This window comes from Pseudorca crassidens, chromosome 10 (genome assembly GCF_039906515.1).
Source record: "Pseudorca crassidens isolate mPseCra1 chromosome 10, mPseCra1.hap1, whole genome shotgun sequence".
NCBI classification, from domain to species: domain Eukaryota; kingdom Metazoa; phylum Chordata; class Mammalia; order Artiodactyla; family Delphinidae; genus Pseudorca; species Pseudorca crassidens.
The window spans coordinates 32,628,089-32,642,290 of record NC_090305.1 but is presented as its reverse complement, the minus strand read 5'-3'; the positions used below and the strand labels follow the sequence as shown (position 1 = coordinate 32,642,290).

Sequence of the window (14,202 nt, the reverse complement as noted above, 5' to 3'; positions counted from 1 at the left end):
TGGGGGGCAGGGTGGGGAGGGAGCTAACATTTATCAGTCAACCGCTATAAGTCAGCCTCATGGCTAACATGACCTCATTTATGGTCACAGCCTTTGTGGAGAATGCATTATCCCCATTTAATTTCCTAATCTAAAGATTTCACACTCCATGAAAACAAGGACCAGATCTGTCTTGCTGATCCACAAATTCACAGCCTCTAACACAGCGGCCAAGGCAATAGACATTCAAGGACTTCTTGAATGAATGAATGAAAAACCCTTAAGAGGCTCAGTGTTTATCAAGAAAGAGAGCCATGTAAACACGTGTTTGTGAAATAGAGGGTGGAAGGTTCTGTAACGGAAGGATGTGGGAAAACAAGTAGAGTGATGAAGTCGGCTTGGTGGGTGGACAAGCAGCTTTTGGGGAAATGAGCTGTTTTAGCTGGGTCCTGGAGGAAGAATAGGAATTTGTCATGTCAATAGAGAGAGTGAGAGGACCCCCTGGGCAAAGGAAACTGCCTAGGGAAAGACCCAGAAGTGTGAGATGCATGAGGCATTTAGAGAACTGCTGGAACGTAAGTGGGGGACCAGAGGGTGCTGCTCAAAGTGAGGTTGGAGCACAAGGTAGGAGTCAGATCATGCGGTGGGGTGGGGACAAGTGGGGGGGGTGGGGGATGCTCTTGTGCCAAGCCAAAGACTGAAACTGTCTCCTGAGGACTGTGGGACCCACCATAGGTTTCTGCAGGTTTGACGCAGACAGAAATGGGATCAGATTTAAGTTTCAGGAAGATCACTTGGGCAGCTGTAAAAAGAACGGATGGGCAATGCAGAATGGAAAAAGGCTGATGGCTGGGGAACCACGAGGCAGGACAGGGCTGTGCCCAGGGGCATAGGGCAGCAGACACAGATGTTCAAGAGGAATGCCTGGCAGGACTCCCTGAGAGTCTGGATGGCACCTGAAGGTGTTGGAGCCCCTCCAGGGCTTCTGGTCTGCCTGGGTTGTGTTTAGGAAAACAGAGGCCCTGTGTGTTCAAAAGGCTAACGAAGTGCTGGATACCATCAGTACCATCCCACCAGGAACAAAGCCAGGTCCGCCCTAATGGGGCCTGGTGCATTGTGGGTGCCTGGGGATGTGTGTGATTGACAAGGGCAGAGCTAGAGAAGACACAGCAGCTGAGGTCCTGGTGAGATGGTCAGGCCTTTTGAGTCTGGAAGGAAGGGGGCTAAGGGCAGATGTGGCAAGAATCTAGAAAACCAAGGACATGCCATCACATTGCCAAGAACTCTGCACGAAGCTTCAAAGGGTAAAACTTAATCAAGTGAAAAGAAACTGCCTCTCACAGGCTGGCTGTGAGTTGTTGGAGGAAGTGTGGACTCAACACATACCTACAGAGGACGGGAAAATTCCTGGCTGACAGGCAGGTGGGAAGGGGGCTGGAGCTCCAGGGGCCCAGCCTGCACTTCAAGGGGTGGAGGACAGCCTGAACTTTGCCCTTGTCTGACAGGTTCTGGTGGCCCTGGTGGCCAGTTCCCTGGCTGCAGAGGAACTGTGCCCTGTGAGGAGGCAGTGAGGGCTGACCCAGACACTTGCTGCCTCTCTCTGGACCTGGTTTCCTACATGGTGGCTATGATGGCTTGCAGTTGTCATTTTCTTCTGTTGATTGAACTAGAGCTGCCTCTGGGTTTCAGGATACACATAGGATACAGAAGAGTGGGGGTAAATGGAAGACTGGTAGACAGAAAAGCCACCAGGATCAAGGCCTGGGACCTCAGGGGACCTGGAGCACGAACACAGTTATTCATCAGAGATTTATTGAGCACTTACTAGGTGCCAGGGACCATTCTAAGCCCTGCGGACAGAGCGATGAGCAAAACAGCCCCAGCATGTGCTCTAGTGGAACTCACAGTCGCGTGGGCCTCGTAGCCTGGGAGTGCAGTCGGGCCTTCTCCGGCCCAGGATGGGGGGGTGACCTCAGTGGGTCCCTGTGTGTGCCCCTTGCAGGTGTTCTCCGTGGCGCCCCCGTTTGAGGTGAATGGTCTCCCGCGAGCTGTGCCCCTGAGCCTGCCCTACCAGGACTACAAGAAGGATCTTTCCGATTACCGCGAACGGGCTCGGCTGCTCAACAGGGTCCGGAGGGTGGACTTCTCGCACATGCTACTTGCCACCCCGCAGGTCCCGCTGGCGCCTGTTCAGCCTCAAACGAATGGGAAGGAGGAAGAGGAGGAGGAGGAGGAGGAAGAGGAGGAGGAGGAGGAGGAGGAGGAAGAAGAAGAGGAAGAAGAAGAGGAGGAGGAGGAGGAAGAGGAGGAAGAAGAGGAGGAAGAAGAGGAGGAGGAGGCAGTGGCCCTGGGGGAGGTGCTGGGGCCACACAGTGGCTCCAGCAGTGAGGGCAGCGAGAGGAGCACGGACCGGAGCCAGGAGGGCGCCCCGTCCACGCTGCTGGCCGATGATCAGAAAGAGTCCAGGGGCCGAGCCTCCATGGCTGACGGGGACCTGGAGCCTGAGGAGGGCTCCAAAACGCTGGTGCTCGTCTCCCCTGGCGACATGAAGAAGTCGCCTGTCACTGCCGACCTGGCCCCCGACGCTGACCTGGGCACTCTGGCTGCCCTCACTCCTCAGCACGAACGGCCCCAGCCCACCGGCAGCCAGCTGGACGTGTCAGAGCCAGGCACCCTGTCCTCTGTCCTCAAGTCTGAGCCCAAGCCCCCTGGGACCGGGACAGGGCCGGGGGCTGGGGCAGTGACCATAGGGGCAGGGGGAGTGGCAGTCACCTCCTCGCCCTTCACCAAAGTCGAGAGGACCTTTGTGCACATTGCAGAGAAAACCCACCTCAATGTCATGTCTTCTGGTGGACAAGCCTCCCGGTCTGAGGAGCTCAGCGCTGGGGGGGAGCTGGGCCTGGAGGTGCCCTCTGATGGAAGGGCTGCGGAGGAGGGGGCCTCCGTATACCTGGAGAACGGCATTGCCCTATCGGGGCTGGTGAGCTGTGTCCTGTCCGCCCCCCCCGGGAGCAGCCCCTTGGAGGTGACCACAGACTCACTGCCCAATGGCCCAGCCCTTGCCGATGGGCCAGCCCCGGCGTCCCTGCTGGAGCCGGGTCCCGAGAAACTGGCCACCATCTCCCCCAGTCGCCAGGCCAGGCCAGGCCCTCGCCCCAGGAGCCGAATCCCTGTCCTGCTGTCTGAGGAGGACACAGGCTCGGAGCCCTCAGGCTCACTGTCGGCCAAAGAGCGGTGGGGCAAGAGGGCGCGACCGCAGCAGGACCTGGCGCGGCTGGTGATGGAGAAGAGGCAGGGCCGCCTGCTGCTGCGCCTGGCCTCTGGGGCCTCATCCTCTTCCAGTGAGGAGCAGCGCCGTGCCTCTGAGACGCTCTCAGGCACAGGCTCCGAGGAGGACACGCCTGCCTCTGAGCCCGCGGTGCCCAGGAAAGCCGGGCGGGCAGCTGCCACCCGGAGCCGGATCCCCCGTCCCATCAGCATCCGCATGCCCACGCCTGCCGCAGCCCAGCAGCCCCCTGACAGACCCCAAGGCGCGGCCCCAGCATCTGACACAGCCATCACCAGCAGGTGAGAAACTGCTGCTAGTCCCAGGGCAGGCAGAGGGTGACCACAGAAGGCCTCCACCAGCAGACGCTTCCCTGGAGCCAAGGGCCATTGATAATTCAGGAAGGACCCTCAGCCACACCCCCTGTCCACCACCTCCGCAGCTAAGTCTCTCTTCTGACTCAGGTCCCAGCCCTCTCACTGGGCTCAAGGGAGTGGCTGCAGTGAGTGTGTCTGGAGGGGTTCCAAGGAGGCCAGGCTTGGGAAAAGGTTGATGGGGGCCAGCGGGGTCCACACACAGCCTCTGGCGTGCCATGGGGCATTTGAGGCCAAAGGATAAAGGCCAGAATAGTTGGGAGAAAACATTATTCATATTAATATAAACATGGGTATATAATCGAGTAGAATGTAAAATCCACGCGAATTTTAAAGATAAAACAGAGACATCAAACAAAGCCTGGAGCAAGCTCTTTTGGTAGCAGCCTGGGAGTGTGTGGCCCTTAGAGGTCCCGTTCTGGAGGATGGGGCACCATGCCTCAGTTTATCCATCTGTGCCAAGGTCTCCTCAGTTTCATCCAGCTCTGAGGATGCAGGACTCTGGAGCTCAATGCCCAGGGAGATTCTGAAAATGTCTTTTTGTTTCTTTGCCCTCCTCTTGTCTCTTGCCTTCTGCCCTCCGCACCTCCCGCAGGCTCCAGCTGCAGAAGCCCCCAGGGACGGCCATTGCTGCTGACCTCCGTCCCAAACAGCCGTGGCCCGGGCCCAGGGCGAGCCGTGGCCCGGGCCCAGGGCGAGCCCAAGCCGGCACCAGGCCCCCAGCCCCGCGCAGTCCCGGCCTCCCCGCCTCCTCCGCGCACCATCCCAGCGCCTCCCCCCGGAGCCGGTCCCTGTCCCGCAAAGAGAGCCCCTCTCCCTCGCACCAGGCCCGGCCGGGGGCCCCCCCACCCCGGGGCGCCCCGCTGGCCCGGGCCCAGCCTGAAGGCACCCCCTCCCCGGGGGCCCCCAAGAAAGGACCCAGAGGGAAACTCCAGACTCAGCGCGCAACCAAAGGCCGGGCGGGGGTTGCGGAGGGTCGGGCTGGGGCCAGATAATGACGCGCGCGGCGCTCCGTGGCCCCTCACCCTCACCCCGGCCCCCCACCTGCAGCCGGCCACACTGGAACAGCTCCCAGCACAGCCTTACGCGCCTGACGCGCGCCACCCGCGGCCCCAGCTTCCTGCCTGCACCCGCGAGGACGCGCGCCAGCACACGCCGCGCCCACCCGCCGGCCCTGCGGAAGGGGGCGCGGCGCCGCGGGGGGGTGTCCGCCTCCCCATCCTCCCCTGTCTCCGCCCCTCCCCCTGCTGCCCTTCAGGTGGGGCAGGCTCACCCTACGCCCCGGGGAAGGCTCAGCGACTCTTCACCAAGGACTCCACGAATGGGGACGCCCTGCTAACCACCAGGCCTCTGCTGCTCTCCAAGCCCCCCCAGGGAACTCTGCTTACACATCCTGCGGCGCCTTTCCCTCCTCCTGACCCTCATCCAGCCAAAGCTACACGCCCCAACCCTTTCGGAAAGGCAGCCTCAAATTCCAGAAGTGGAGGCTCCAGCCTCCCACTAGGCGTTAATCTCACATCTCCCAGGAGCTGTGGTGGTTGGAAAGGGCTCTTCTCAGCTGCCAGATGGGGGTTGGGGAGGTGAGACCTAGGAGCCATTGGTCTACTGTGGTGTGAGGAGGCAGGTCTGACCTGCCCCAAAGTCAGTCATCCTGGACACCCCTGTAGGAGGCAATGGACAGGTGATGGGGGAAGGGTGCTCCCTTGCGCCTCTAGGGTGCCAAGACCCCCTCCCCCTTAGTTTGTGTGGGACCTCAGTGGGAACCATCAAGTGTGTGTGGGCTGCCTTCCTGGGCAAGTGTTTCCCAATGGGAAGTTAGAGGGGGGCTTTAAAAAAGGTTTCACCCCTTCCGTTTGTCCCCGGATCTAGTGCTCAGGATCCCTCACCATCAGGAATTCCGTCTTGCCATCTAACCTCAATCTTGCCTACTGCAGTTTCAGCCAACTTCTCTCTCTCCTGAATTCAGTGCAGGTGGAGAACGGCTGGTTATCATCTTCTCTGCAGTGGCCCTTTGGAGGTTCAGGGACTCAGTTCTAGCTGGGTCACCATCCCTGTCCTCCTGCCTGTGGGGAGTAGGCTGGATCAGACCATCATCTCCCCCAGTGGGAGAGAGAGCAGAAATAGGCAGACAGACAGACAGCTGGCCCCTGGACTCAAGGCAGAAAGGCCCTTTTAACTTCCAGATTGTATGCTTGTGTGATAGGTCCAGCCCCAGCCCCCTCCGCCTCCAGCTCACCCTTCGGCCTGTCCCCTCTTGTCCTAATCCCAGCCCATGTGGCCGAGCAGTCCCTGCAGCGGGTGAGGCCTCTGCTGCTCCGTGAATGGATATGGGGCCTCCTCCTGGGTCTGGCTCCTGCATAGTTCATCCCAACTCATCATCAGCCTCAACTGCCTACATCTGGGCCAAGGGGCTGCAGAAGGGATAGCCAGCCCTGCCTCTCTGGGACAGGTCCCCTGCAGGCCTTCTCCATCCTCAGCACACACAGCCTCTGTCCCCTGGCCTGGCCCCTCTGTTCTTCCCTGGGTCATAGACAGCAAGGCAAGACAACCAAGGGAAGAGGAAGAAAGGTCCCAGCCTGCCCCAGTGATCTGGCAGCATCCAGCCACCATCACTTAGAAGGATGCCCGTGAGGAAATTGGCCCCGAGAGAAGCCTGGTGGTGCCAGCTGAAGCCCCTGATGGAGAGTCGGCAGCTTGGGCAGCTGCTTCTATGCCAAGGTGGTGGTTTCTCTGCAGACCAGCCCAGGGGAGGACTCCAGGGTGGATGGCCTTCGAGATTCACCCAATGCTGACGCAGAAGCTCCCAGAACACTCAGGAAACCTCTCCGGACAGAGCCCTCTTTGTCAACCCGAGACCCTCCCAAGGCCTCTGCTGCCCTCTGGATCCAGCAGAGGGGGTGGAGGAAGGGCCACTCCCTCCCACCTAGAGCTTCTCCGAATGACAATCAGCTCGTGCCAGGTGGGGACCCGGGCATGCCCCTGGTGCCCAGGTCCTGGGCCTGCTCCTTGCCACCAACCGAACTGTGAATGTAGGGCCCCCAGCCTCACCCCTGCCCCAGGACCAACAACACCCTGGTTTGGTGTTGGGAGGGAAAAGGGGGCGGCCTGAGAGAGCCCCAGGCCCATCCCACCCTCTCGCTTCACCCAGCACTGGAGCTGGGCAGAGACACAAAACCCTGTCTGCCTTTGGGATTCCGGACCTCCCTAGGGCTCCCAACTGACCTCAGGCCTCTGCGTCATTGAATGTCACTGAGGTGGGGGGAGGAGAGGAAGGGGCGAGTGTGCGAGGGGGCTAGGGGACTGACTCTGCTCTTCTCCCTCAGAAGGATCCAGGGCAGAGGAAACCACACCTTCCAGTGCCCCCACCCCCAGCTGCAGCTTCTTCCCCCTTGGGCACCCATTCCCTGCCACCAAGCCTTCCCAGTCCTGAGCGCCTTCTCTATAAAAGAGTGTCACACCACCACCACCACACCCCTCCAGCATTTCCTCATCACCACAACCTGTGTCACTGGCTCGGATGCAGGTCTGCTCACCCCAAAACATGCCTCCCCTCCCCAGCCGCACTGTGCACGAAGAAGGTGCAGGCGAGGAGCCGGGCCCCAAACCCGTGGGCTGCCCCCTTCCCAGATCCTCGCAGGGGCCTGGCTTGCTCAGTCTTCTCAGCTCCAGGGACCAGCCCTGGTGGTCATGGGGTAGGGGGCAGAGAGTTGCCCCTGCCCTCCCCCTGGGGAAGCCACTGAAGAATGTTTACATGAAAAAGAATGTAACACCCTCCCCCACCCCTCCTAGTCACTGCATGGCCTCTGCCCACCTTGCACCTGTCCACCCGCCACCCCCACCCCCTGGAAGCCCCTGTCATGATTAGATCGGGTCTCGGAAGGGAAGTAGCCATCACACCATTAAAAAGCCTGTGGACCTTTCTTTCTGTTGGCCTGGACTCTTTTTCATTTGGGAGAGAGGGCAAAGCCCAGGCCCTGGGGCTGGGGGTAGACAGGAGAGAAGAGAGCAGGTTGGTGGGAAAGTGGGGAGGGACTGTCATGGAGGCAGATTGTCTACAGAAAAGGATATGGAAGCTCAGGATGGATACTGGAAATTTGCTCAGGCTTACGCTGGTGGAAGGGGATGGTCCTGCTGTCTCTGACAGCAAAGCTCAGGCTCTCTTGGCTCCCCTGGCTCCCAGAGACTCTAAGTCTAGCTTTGTGCAGAGAGGGAGGGAGGGAGAATTTTCATTGCCCCCCAAATTAACAGACAAAAATACAAGTGTTTGGAAAACCATAAAGTACAGCAGCTTACAGGCAAGGAAGATAAATGGTCATTATTCTAACAAAACCTATGTAAATCACAAATGAACAGAGCCTCCACTCCTAGAAATGTATCCTGTGAATATACTTGTAAACTTGCAAAATTATATGTGTCCCAAGTTATTCATGGCAGCATTCTTTGAACTCTGCAAAGCCTCACCTGCAATTCCGAAAGCCAAAAGTTTCTGAAACTTGGGAGTCTTCCCATTAGATTGGCATAAACTCACTTGGTAACAAAACCTGCCAAGACCGTTTATAGTCTTTATTAATTCCATTTACCATACATGTTTGCAGTGGAAATATTCATGTGTTTGACTGCACGGCGCTGCCTTAGATCCTCCTAGGGTGTTTCATAATATATGGAATATGCACTGAGTTGCCTTTCTAAATATAAATATATTCTGGATTCTAAAAGATTTTCGATGGTTTGGGTAAGAGACTGTAGACCTGTAAAAGCAAGTGCTCAGAAGTCATCTAAATGTCCGTTAATTGGGGCCTGTTAGTAGAACATGGCCACCCGTGTGACATCGTGGGGGACTGTGAAGCTCTACCATGAAGGAGGCGGCTTTTTGTGTACAGTGAAAGAACTGTGTGTGTAATGTCCAACTGGGCAGATGAGTTAGAGGCCTCTGGCTGCTCTGGGAGGCGAGCTGGGGGGAGGGAGGCTGCAGTATAGTGTACTCGCTGTACTTCTTGCATTTTGGACCCTAGGTTCACTACGTGTGAATCTTTCACCTAGGCAATACGTAAATAATTTCTGTCCCAGGGTAGGCTCCCAGCCCTGTCTGAGATCAGAGAGAGAAGGGCCCAGGCTTTGATGTCCTGCTCTCCCTCCGAGAAGACCACTCCACCACAGCTCTGACATTCCAGAACCTGTGTAACCATCTCCTGTTTCCCTCCGTGACTTCCTGGGCCCCCCTTTCTTTTGACGCGATGCAAGGGGGCTCTAGGGTCTGATTCACTAGATTTCGGTGGGGCCCCCACGTGCTTTTACCTTCCTTCTTGTTCAAAAATGTCAAAAGCAGGTCATATTTGTAGTAAAAAGGCAAGCGCTAAAAGCATATAAAATCAAACGTGAAAGCCTCCCATCCACAGATGTGACCATCTACAGGTAACCCCTGTGAACCACTTGGTGTACACCATCTCAGACCTTCTTTTATGTTTATAATAATAGCACTCTCTCCACATATATTTCTTATAAATAGAGGAGCATATTACACCTACTATTCGGAAACATGATTTTTACACCCAGCAATGTCTTCAAATACAGATCTTCCTTGTTTTTAGTATATCATAGAGTTGTACAACCAATCATCACAATCAATTTTAGAACACTTCCATCACCTCAGAAAGAAACTCCATACCTATAGCAGTCACTCCCATTTCCCCCCAACCCCTCTAGCCCTAGGCAATCTACTTTCTGGCTCTATATAGATTTGCCTGTTTTGGACATTTCATATCACTGGAATCACACCCTATGTGGCTCTTGTGACTGCCTTCTTTACACAGCATGTTTCCAAGGTTCATCATATTTAGTTTTTTATCAGTACTTCATTCCTTTTCAGGGCTGAATGATATTCTGTTGTGTGGATAGACAACATTTTGTTTATCCAGTCATCAACCGATGGACTTTGGGTTGCTTCTACCTTTTGGCTATTATGGATAATGCTGCTATGAACATTCATTTACGAGTGTTTGTGTGAGCATATGTTTTCATTTCTCTTGGGTCTATATTCTAAGTATATAGGTAGAATATAGAAGTAGAATTGCTGGGTCATATGGTAACTCTATGTTTCATATGTTGAGGAATTACCAAACTTTTCCACAAGGGCTATACCATTTTACTCTCCCACCAGCAATGTAGGAGGATCCTCGTGTTCTTTTTAATGGCTACGTAATGGTCCATGGCATGAATGTTCTATCATCTATCTAACCAGCTCCACATTGTGCTTTCATTAGAGTCTTTCCAACTTCTCACTATTTCAAATAGTGCCAAAATCAACATCCTGGCTCCAATCTTTGCTTACGTCTAATTCTAGGAGAAATCCCCAGAATAATCAAGTAGATGAAAAATATCTTGTTCTATTTTTTAATTTCTTTTATTATTATGAATGAATGAAAGAATGCCAAGGACTATTCATTCATTGTTGTTTAGAATTCCTTCAATCATTCATTCGTTCAACTAATTCTGAGCCCCACATGTACCAGAAGTTATGCCAGACATGGGACACCATCCAGGAACTGAGACAAGGCAGAGCGTGCCCTCTAGGAGGTGGCTGTAAATTAACTTTCACTTTACACGAGGCTCTATGTGCGCTGATACCTGAGGCTCAGGTAGGGCCTCCCAGGTCAGACTGCAAACTTGAAGGAAGGCCCTCCGACGAATATGACTCTTAGACTGAATTTTGAAGGAGAAACAGGAGTTGGGCACGTAGAGAGCAGCGGGGGCAAGGTGTGGAGGTGTGAGGACTATGTGTGGTTCAGTGTGGTGGTCACTGGTGTGATTCGGGGAGTAGAGAGAGGAGTGAGGGGGGGCAGGACCAAGCCTGTGGCAGGAGTGGGCTACGCCAAGGAGGACAGCTTTAGAGGGTTACAGAGAACCCCTGCCCGCCCTCCTCCCCCAGGAGCCTGAGACCTGCGAGGCACACTCACTTCCCTCACAGCTTGGCTCCACAGGTGAGGACCTGCCCAGCCCCCTGCTGACCTTCTCTCCACTCCCTCAGAAAGACTATCTTTTCTGTTCTAGGGCCAAGAGAGCTCTGAGGACAGCGGCACAGAGGAATGAGTGGCTTGAGCAAGGTTCCTCAATCAGGGGCTTGATAGGGGCCAAAAGACCCAGGACACTGGAGGGGACTTTGTTAGTAAAGAGAGGTCCATGGGGGACACTCTGGAAAAAAGAGACCAGAGTGGGAACGTGGAGGGTGTCATGTCTCTGATTGTCATACACTGGGGCCTGCTGAGATTTTCCCACTGTCTACTCAGGAGTCAAGGCCAGGATAAGAGCTGAGACCAAGCCAAGACTGAAGGGTGGTCAAGATGAACTTCTAAGTCCTCAGCCGATGCAGGAGCCTAGTCTTGCCCATGGTGATGTGCTGATGGGGGAGGAGAATCTGCATGGTCATTGGAATTTGGCCATTAGTCAGAGGGAAATATGAGACAAGCACATTTTCATCCATTCCAGGTGGCATCTTCTGCATTCCTCTCCATCCCATGTACAATTAAGCCCGAAGTAGTGTAACATCACCCATTGTCACCACCATCAATTTTACCACAATCACCACCTCTATCTCCATTACCTGCTTCTAACTCTATTACCCACCACTACCAGCACCCTTATCACTCAAATCACAGATACCCTTCTCCATCAGCTGCAGTCACCACCACCATCACCATCACCACTACTAGGCTCTGATGACACGATTAACAAGAGAGACAAAATTCTTGTTCTCCAGGAGCTTATATATCTTCAACATGACCACCACCACCATTATCACCATCATCACCACCACTGCCCTCATAACCACATCACTATTACCACTATCCCTAGCCCCCTACCCTTCATCCCTATTCCAGTCACCATCATTTCTGCCATCAGTATGCCCACCTCCATCACTGGTATACCATCCATCCCATCACCATATTTCCCACTACAATGGATTCTGTCATTACCACCATATCAATGTAGGAAATGATTACTTGGGTTGTAGCAATGATTAATGGTCAGTGAAGCCCCAAGTAAGATAGGGAGGTCACTCAGTGGAGAGAGAGGAAAAAGAGTAAGAAACACTAAAGTGTAAGAAGTCTCTATTGCAGGCAATCCCAAATAGGGAATTGTTTACCCCAGGAACTTATTCTTTCCCAAACCCTCCAACAGTTCTAGTGTAATTTCAAGTAAGGAGTTGTTTTTCCCATGCACAAGGCTCCTTCTCATCTAGTCTGGTATAAATGAGGGTCTCCTTCTATCTTGGCCTCTGAGCCCAAGTTTGGATTCCCAGGTTGGAGGGACATGGGGATGGTTAAAAATTTAATCAAAACCAGCTCTTGACTGGTGATTCAGAGCTGATCAGTACTCTGGTTAGACTCCTGGCATTTCCTACCTTGCTTGTCCTTGCTTTTCCAGCCTCCAAACATCATGGTCATTATCACCACCATTCCTTGATGACATCAGAGAGGAGAGCTGCCATATGGGGTGGAGGCAGGGAATAAGATGAAGCTGGTGGTACAGTTAATGTCAAATTACTCTCTGTAGAAAGGGGCTTCAGATTTATATCTGAGTTGCCTAGAAGCCAATGCAAAGAGAGAGAGGTGACTATTAGCTACGTCTCATGTTAAGGCAGGAGAGAACCCTCCACTGTGAAAACGAAGGCACCACAGCCAATGCCCAGGGTTGGCCTCACTGGCTGTTCTCTCTGGCTGTGGAAAAACCTCAGAGTATTCCCCTGTGGAGTCGCTGGAGGGACCATGGTGATGAGATGGCTGCAAAACTTACCTCTCAGGAACCGCAAACAGTTATGGTATTTTATATTTTTATAGAAATGATTACATAGTATCAAATGAGGGAGGAACCAACCATGTGGGGGTCACATATGGGTGAGAGCAAGAGGGAAGGAGTTTCTCACTCTTGAGCTGGTCTCCAGAGTGGCTGGGGCACGCACCAGGTGAATAGGAGGGAGGCCAGGGCTGCCTTCAGGACCGCACCCAGGGTACTGGAGGGAATGGGGCATGGTGGGGAGGGGTCAGAGACAGGCTTGGGGAGAGGAGTCATATGGAGGGTCATATGGGCCAAGCTAGGGAGCTGGACTTTCACCCTCCAGCAGAGGGAGCTGGTGAGGAGTTTTTTTGTTTGTTTGCTTTTGATGTGGACCATTTAAAAAGTCTATTGAATTTGTTACAATATTGCTTCTGTTTTATGATTTGGTTTTTTGGCCACGAGGCATGTGGTATCCTAGCTCCCTGACCAGGGATTGAACCCGCACTCCCTTCATTGCAAGGCGGAGTCTTAATCACTGGACCGCCAGGGAAGTACCACGGTGAAGTGTTTTAAACAGAGATATTACCCTGTCAGATTTGTGTTTTAAAATGTTCATTGTGGTGGGTGTGTTGAGAGGGGTGAGACTGGAAGCAGGGGGGTTGTATCACTTATTTTAACCCTCTCACCAGACTGCATGCTCACTGGGGGCAGGGACTGTGGCCAAGGCATCTTTGTACCTTACAGAATGCTGAGGTTGCACAAGAGGCTCAATATCTTTTACTATTATCACCTTCTGTCACCACCACCAAATCACTGCCCTCACTCCCAAGCCTATTAGCATCACCATTAACACACACCATGTCAACAATTTAGCTCTTTTCCCAGAGCTTTCTCAGTGAGCCCAGCTTAGGGCAAACTGGAACATCTCCAGCTCAGCAGCTTGGGTCAAAGGCCTGGGCAAGAGTCAGGGGTCCTGGTCCTCTCTCCAGCTCTGCTGCTGAGTCACTGTGTGAACCCAGCAAGCCGTGTTCCCAGCCTCCCAAACAGTTTATCTTAACTCTTCAAAGTGGGGGCTAGATTAAATAAGAGGTTTTCAAATGTTTTTGTCGCTTAGGCTCTTTAGAAGCTTATTTGCCAACCTGGTGTTTGGAGAATCAGATCAGAATAAATCTGACATTGCTGGCTTTCTCTGTGCTTTCGTGGCAGGGGGACACGAATGAGAACTGAGTGGGGAGTCAGACAAATTCTGAGTCTTAGGCATTCATTGCAGGCAACTATGCCAGGACCTTGGCAAACCCTTTCCTTCCCTACCACCACCACCCACCCCCCAGACACCACGGGGTAATCTAGGAAGCTCCTGAAATAGGGGCAGAGGGCAGGCAGAAGGGACTGTGTATATGAGAAGAGCCCCTGAGTGAAGAAGTGGGAGGGTGATAGGTCTCAGACCCCCAGATCAGCCAGGCTGTCCAGTGTGGTTCCAGGTGTGTCTCAGGCCAGGGCATAAGCTCCAGGTAGGGGTACAAGGAGGCCTTTTGGCTCAGCAGGAAGAACCCTTCACCTGGTTAGGGCCTGGCTGTCAGTCCTGCATCCTGAGCTGCTGGTCAGGCTGTGGCTGCAAAAAGACCAAGCTGAACTAAGGCTTCACAGGACAAAGGGCAACCAGGGAGAGCTGGCACTATGCTCCAGGGGACCTCCCCTTTTAGGGACCCTTGGAAGCTCTGCTGACCAAGGGGCTAGGGCCTCACCTCCTACATACCCAGCTACCCCATCATGGCAGCACAAGGTTGCCCCACTTGGTCCTTGAGCACCAAT

The 14,202-nt window shown here is 54.1% G+C and overlaps 1 protein-coding gene across 5 annotated transcripts in view; it reads left to right on the top strand.

Annotated features, from left to right (window-relative positions):
- Positions 1 to 7,529, top strand: part of TTBK1 (tau tubulin kinase 1) — a 41,794-nt gene extending 34,265 nt beyond the window's left edge. For 3 of the 5 annotated variants that reach the window (XM_067752876.1, XM_067752877.1, XM_067752875.1), the window contains exons 14-15: positions 1,982 to 3,546; positions 4,214 to 6,922. In XM_067752876.1, coding sequence (XP_067608977.1) covers positions 1,982 to 3,546; positions 4,214 to 4,613 — 1,965 coding nt within the window. In that variant the 3' untranslated portion in view covers positions 4,614 to 6,922. The other 2 variants (XR_010946827.1, XM_067752878.1) reach the window with 2 other exon arrangements.
- The last annotated feature ends 6,673 nt before the right edge of the window (positions 7,530 to 14,202 follow it).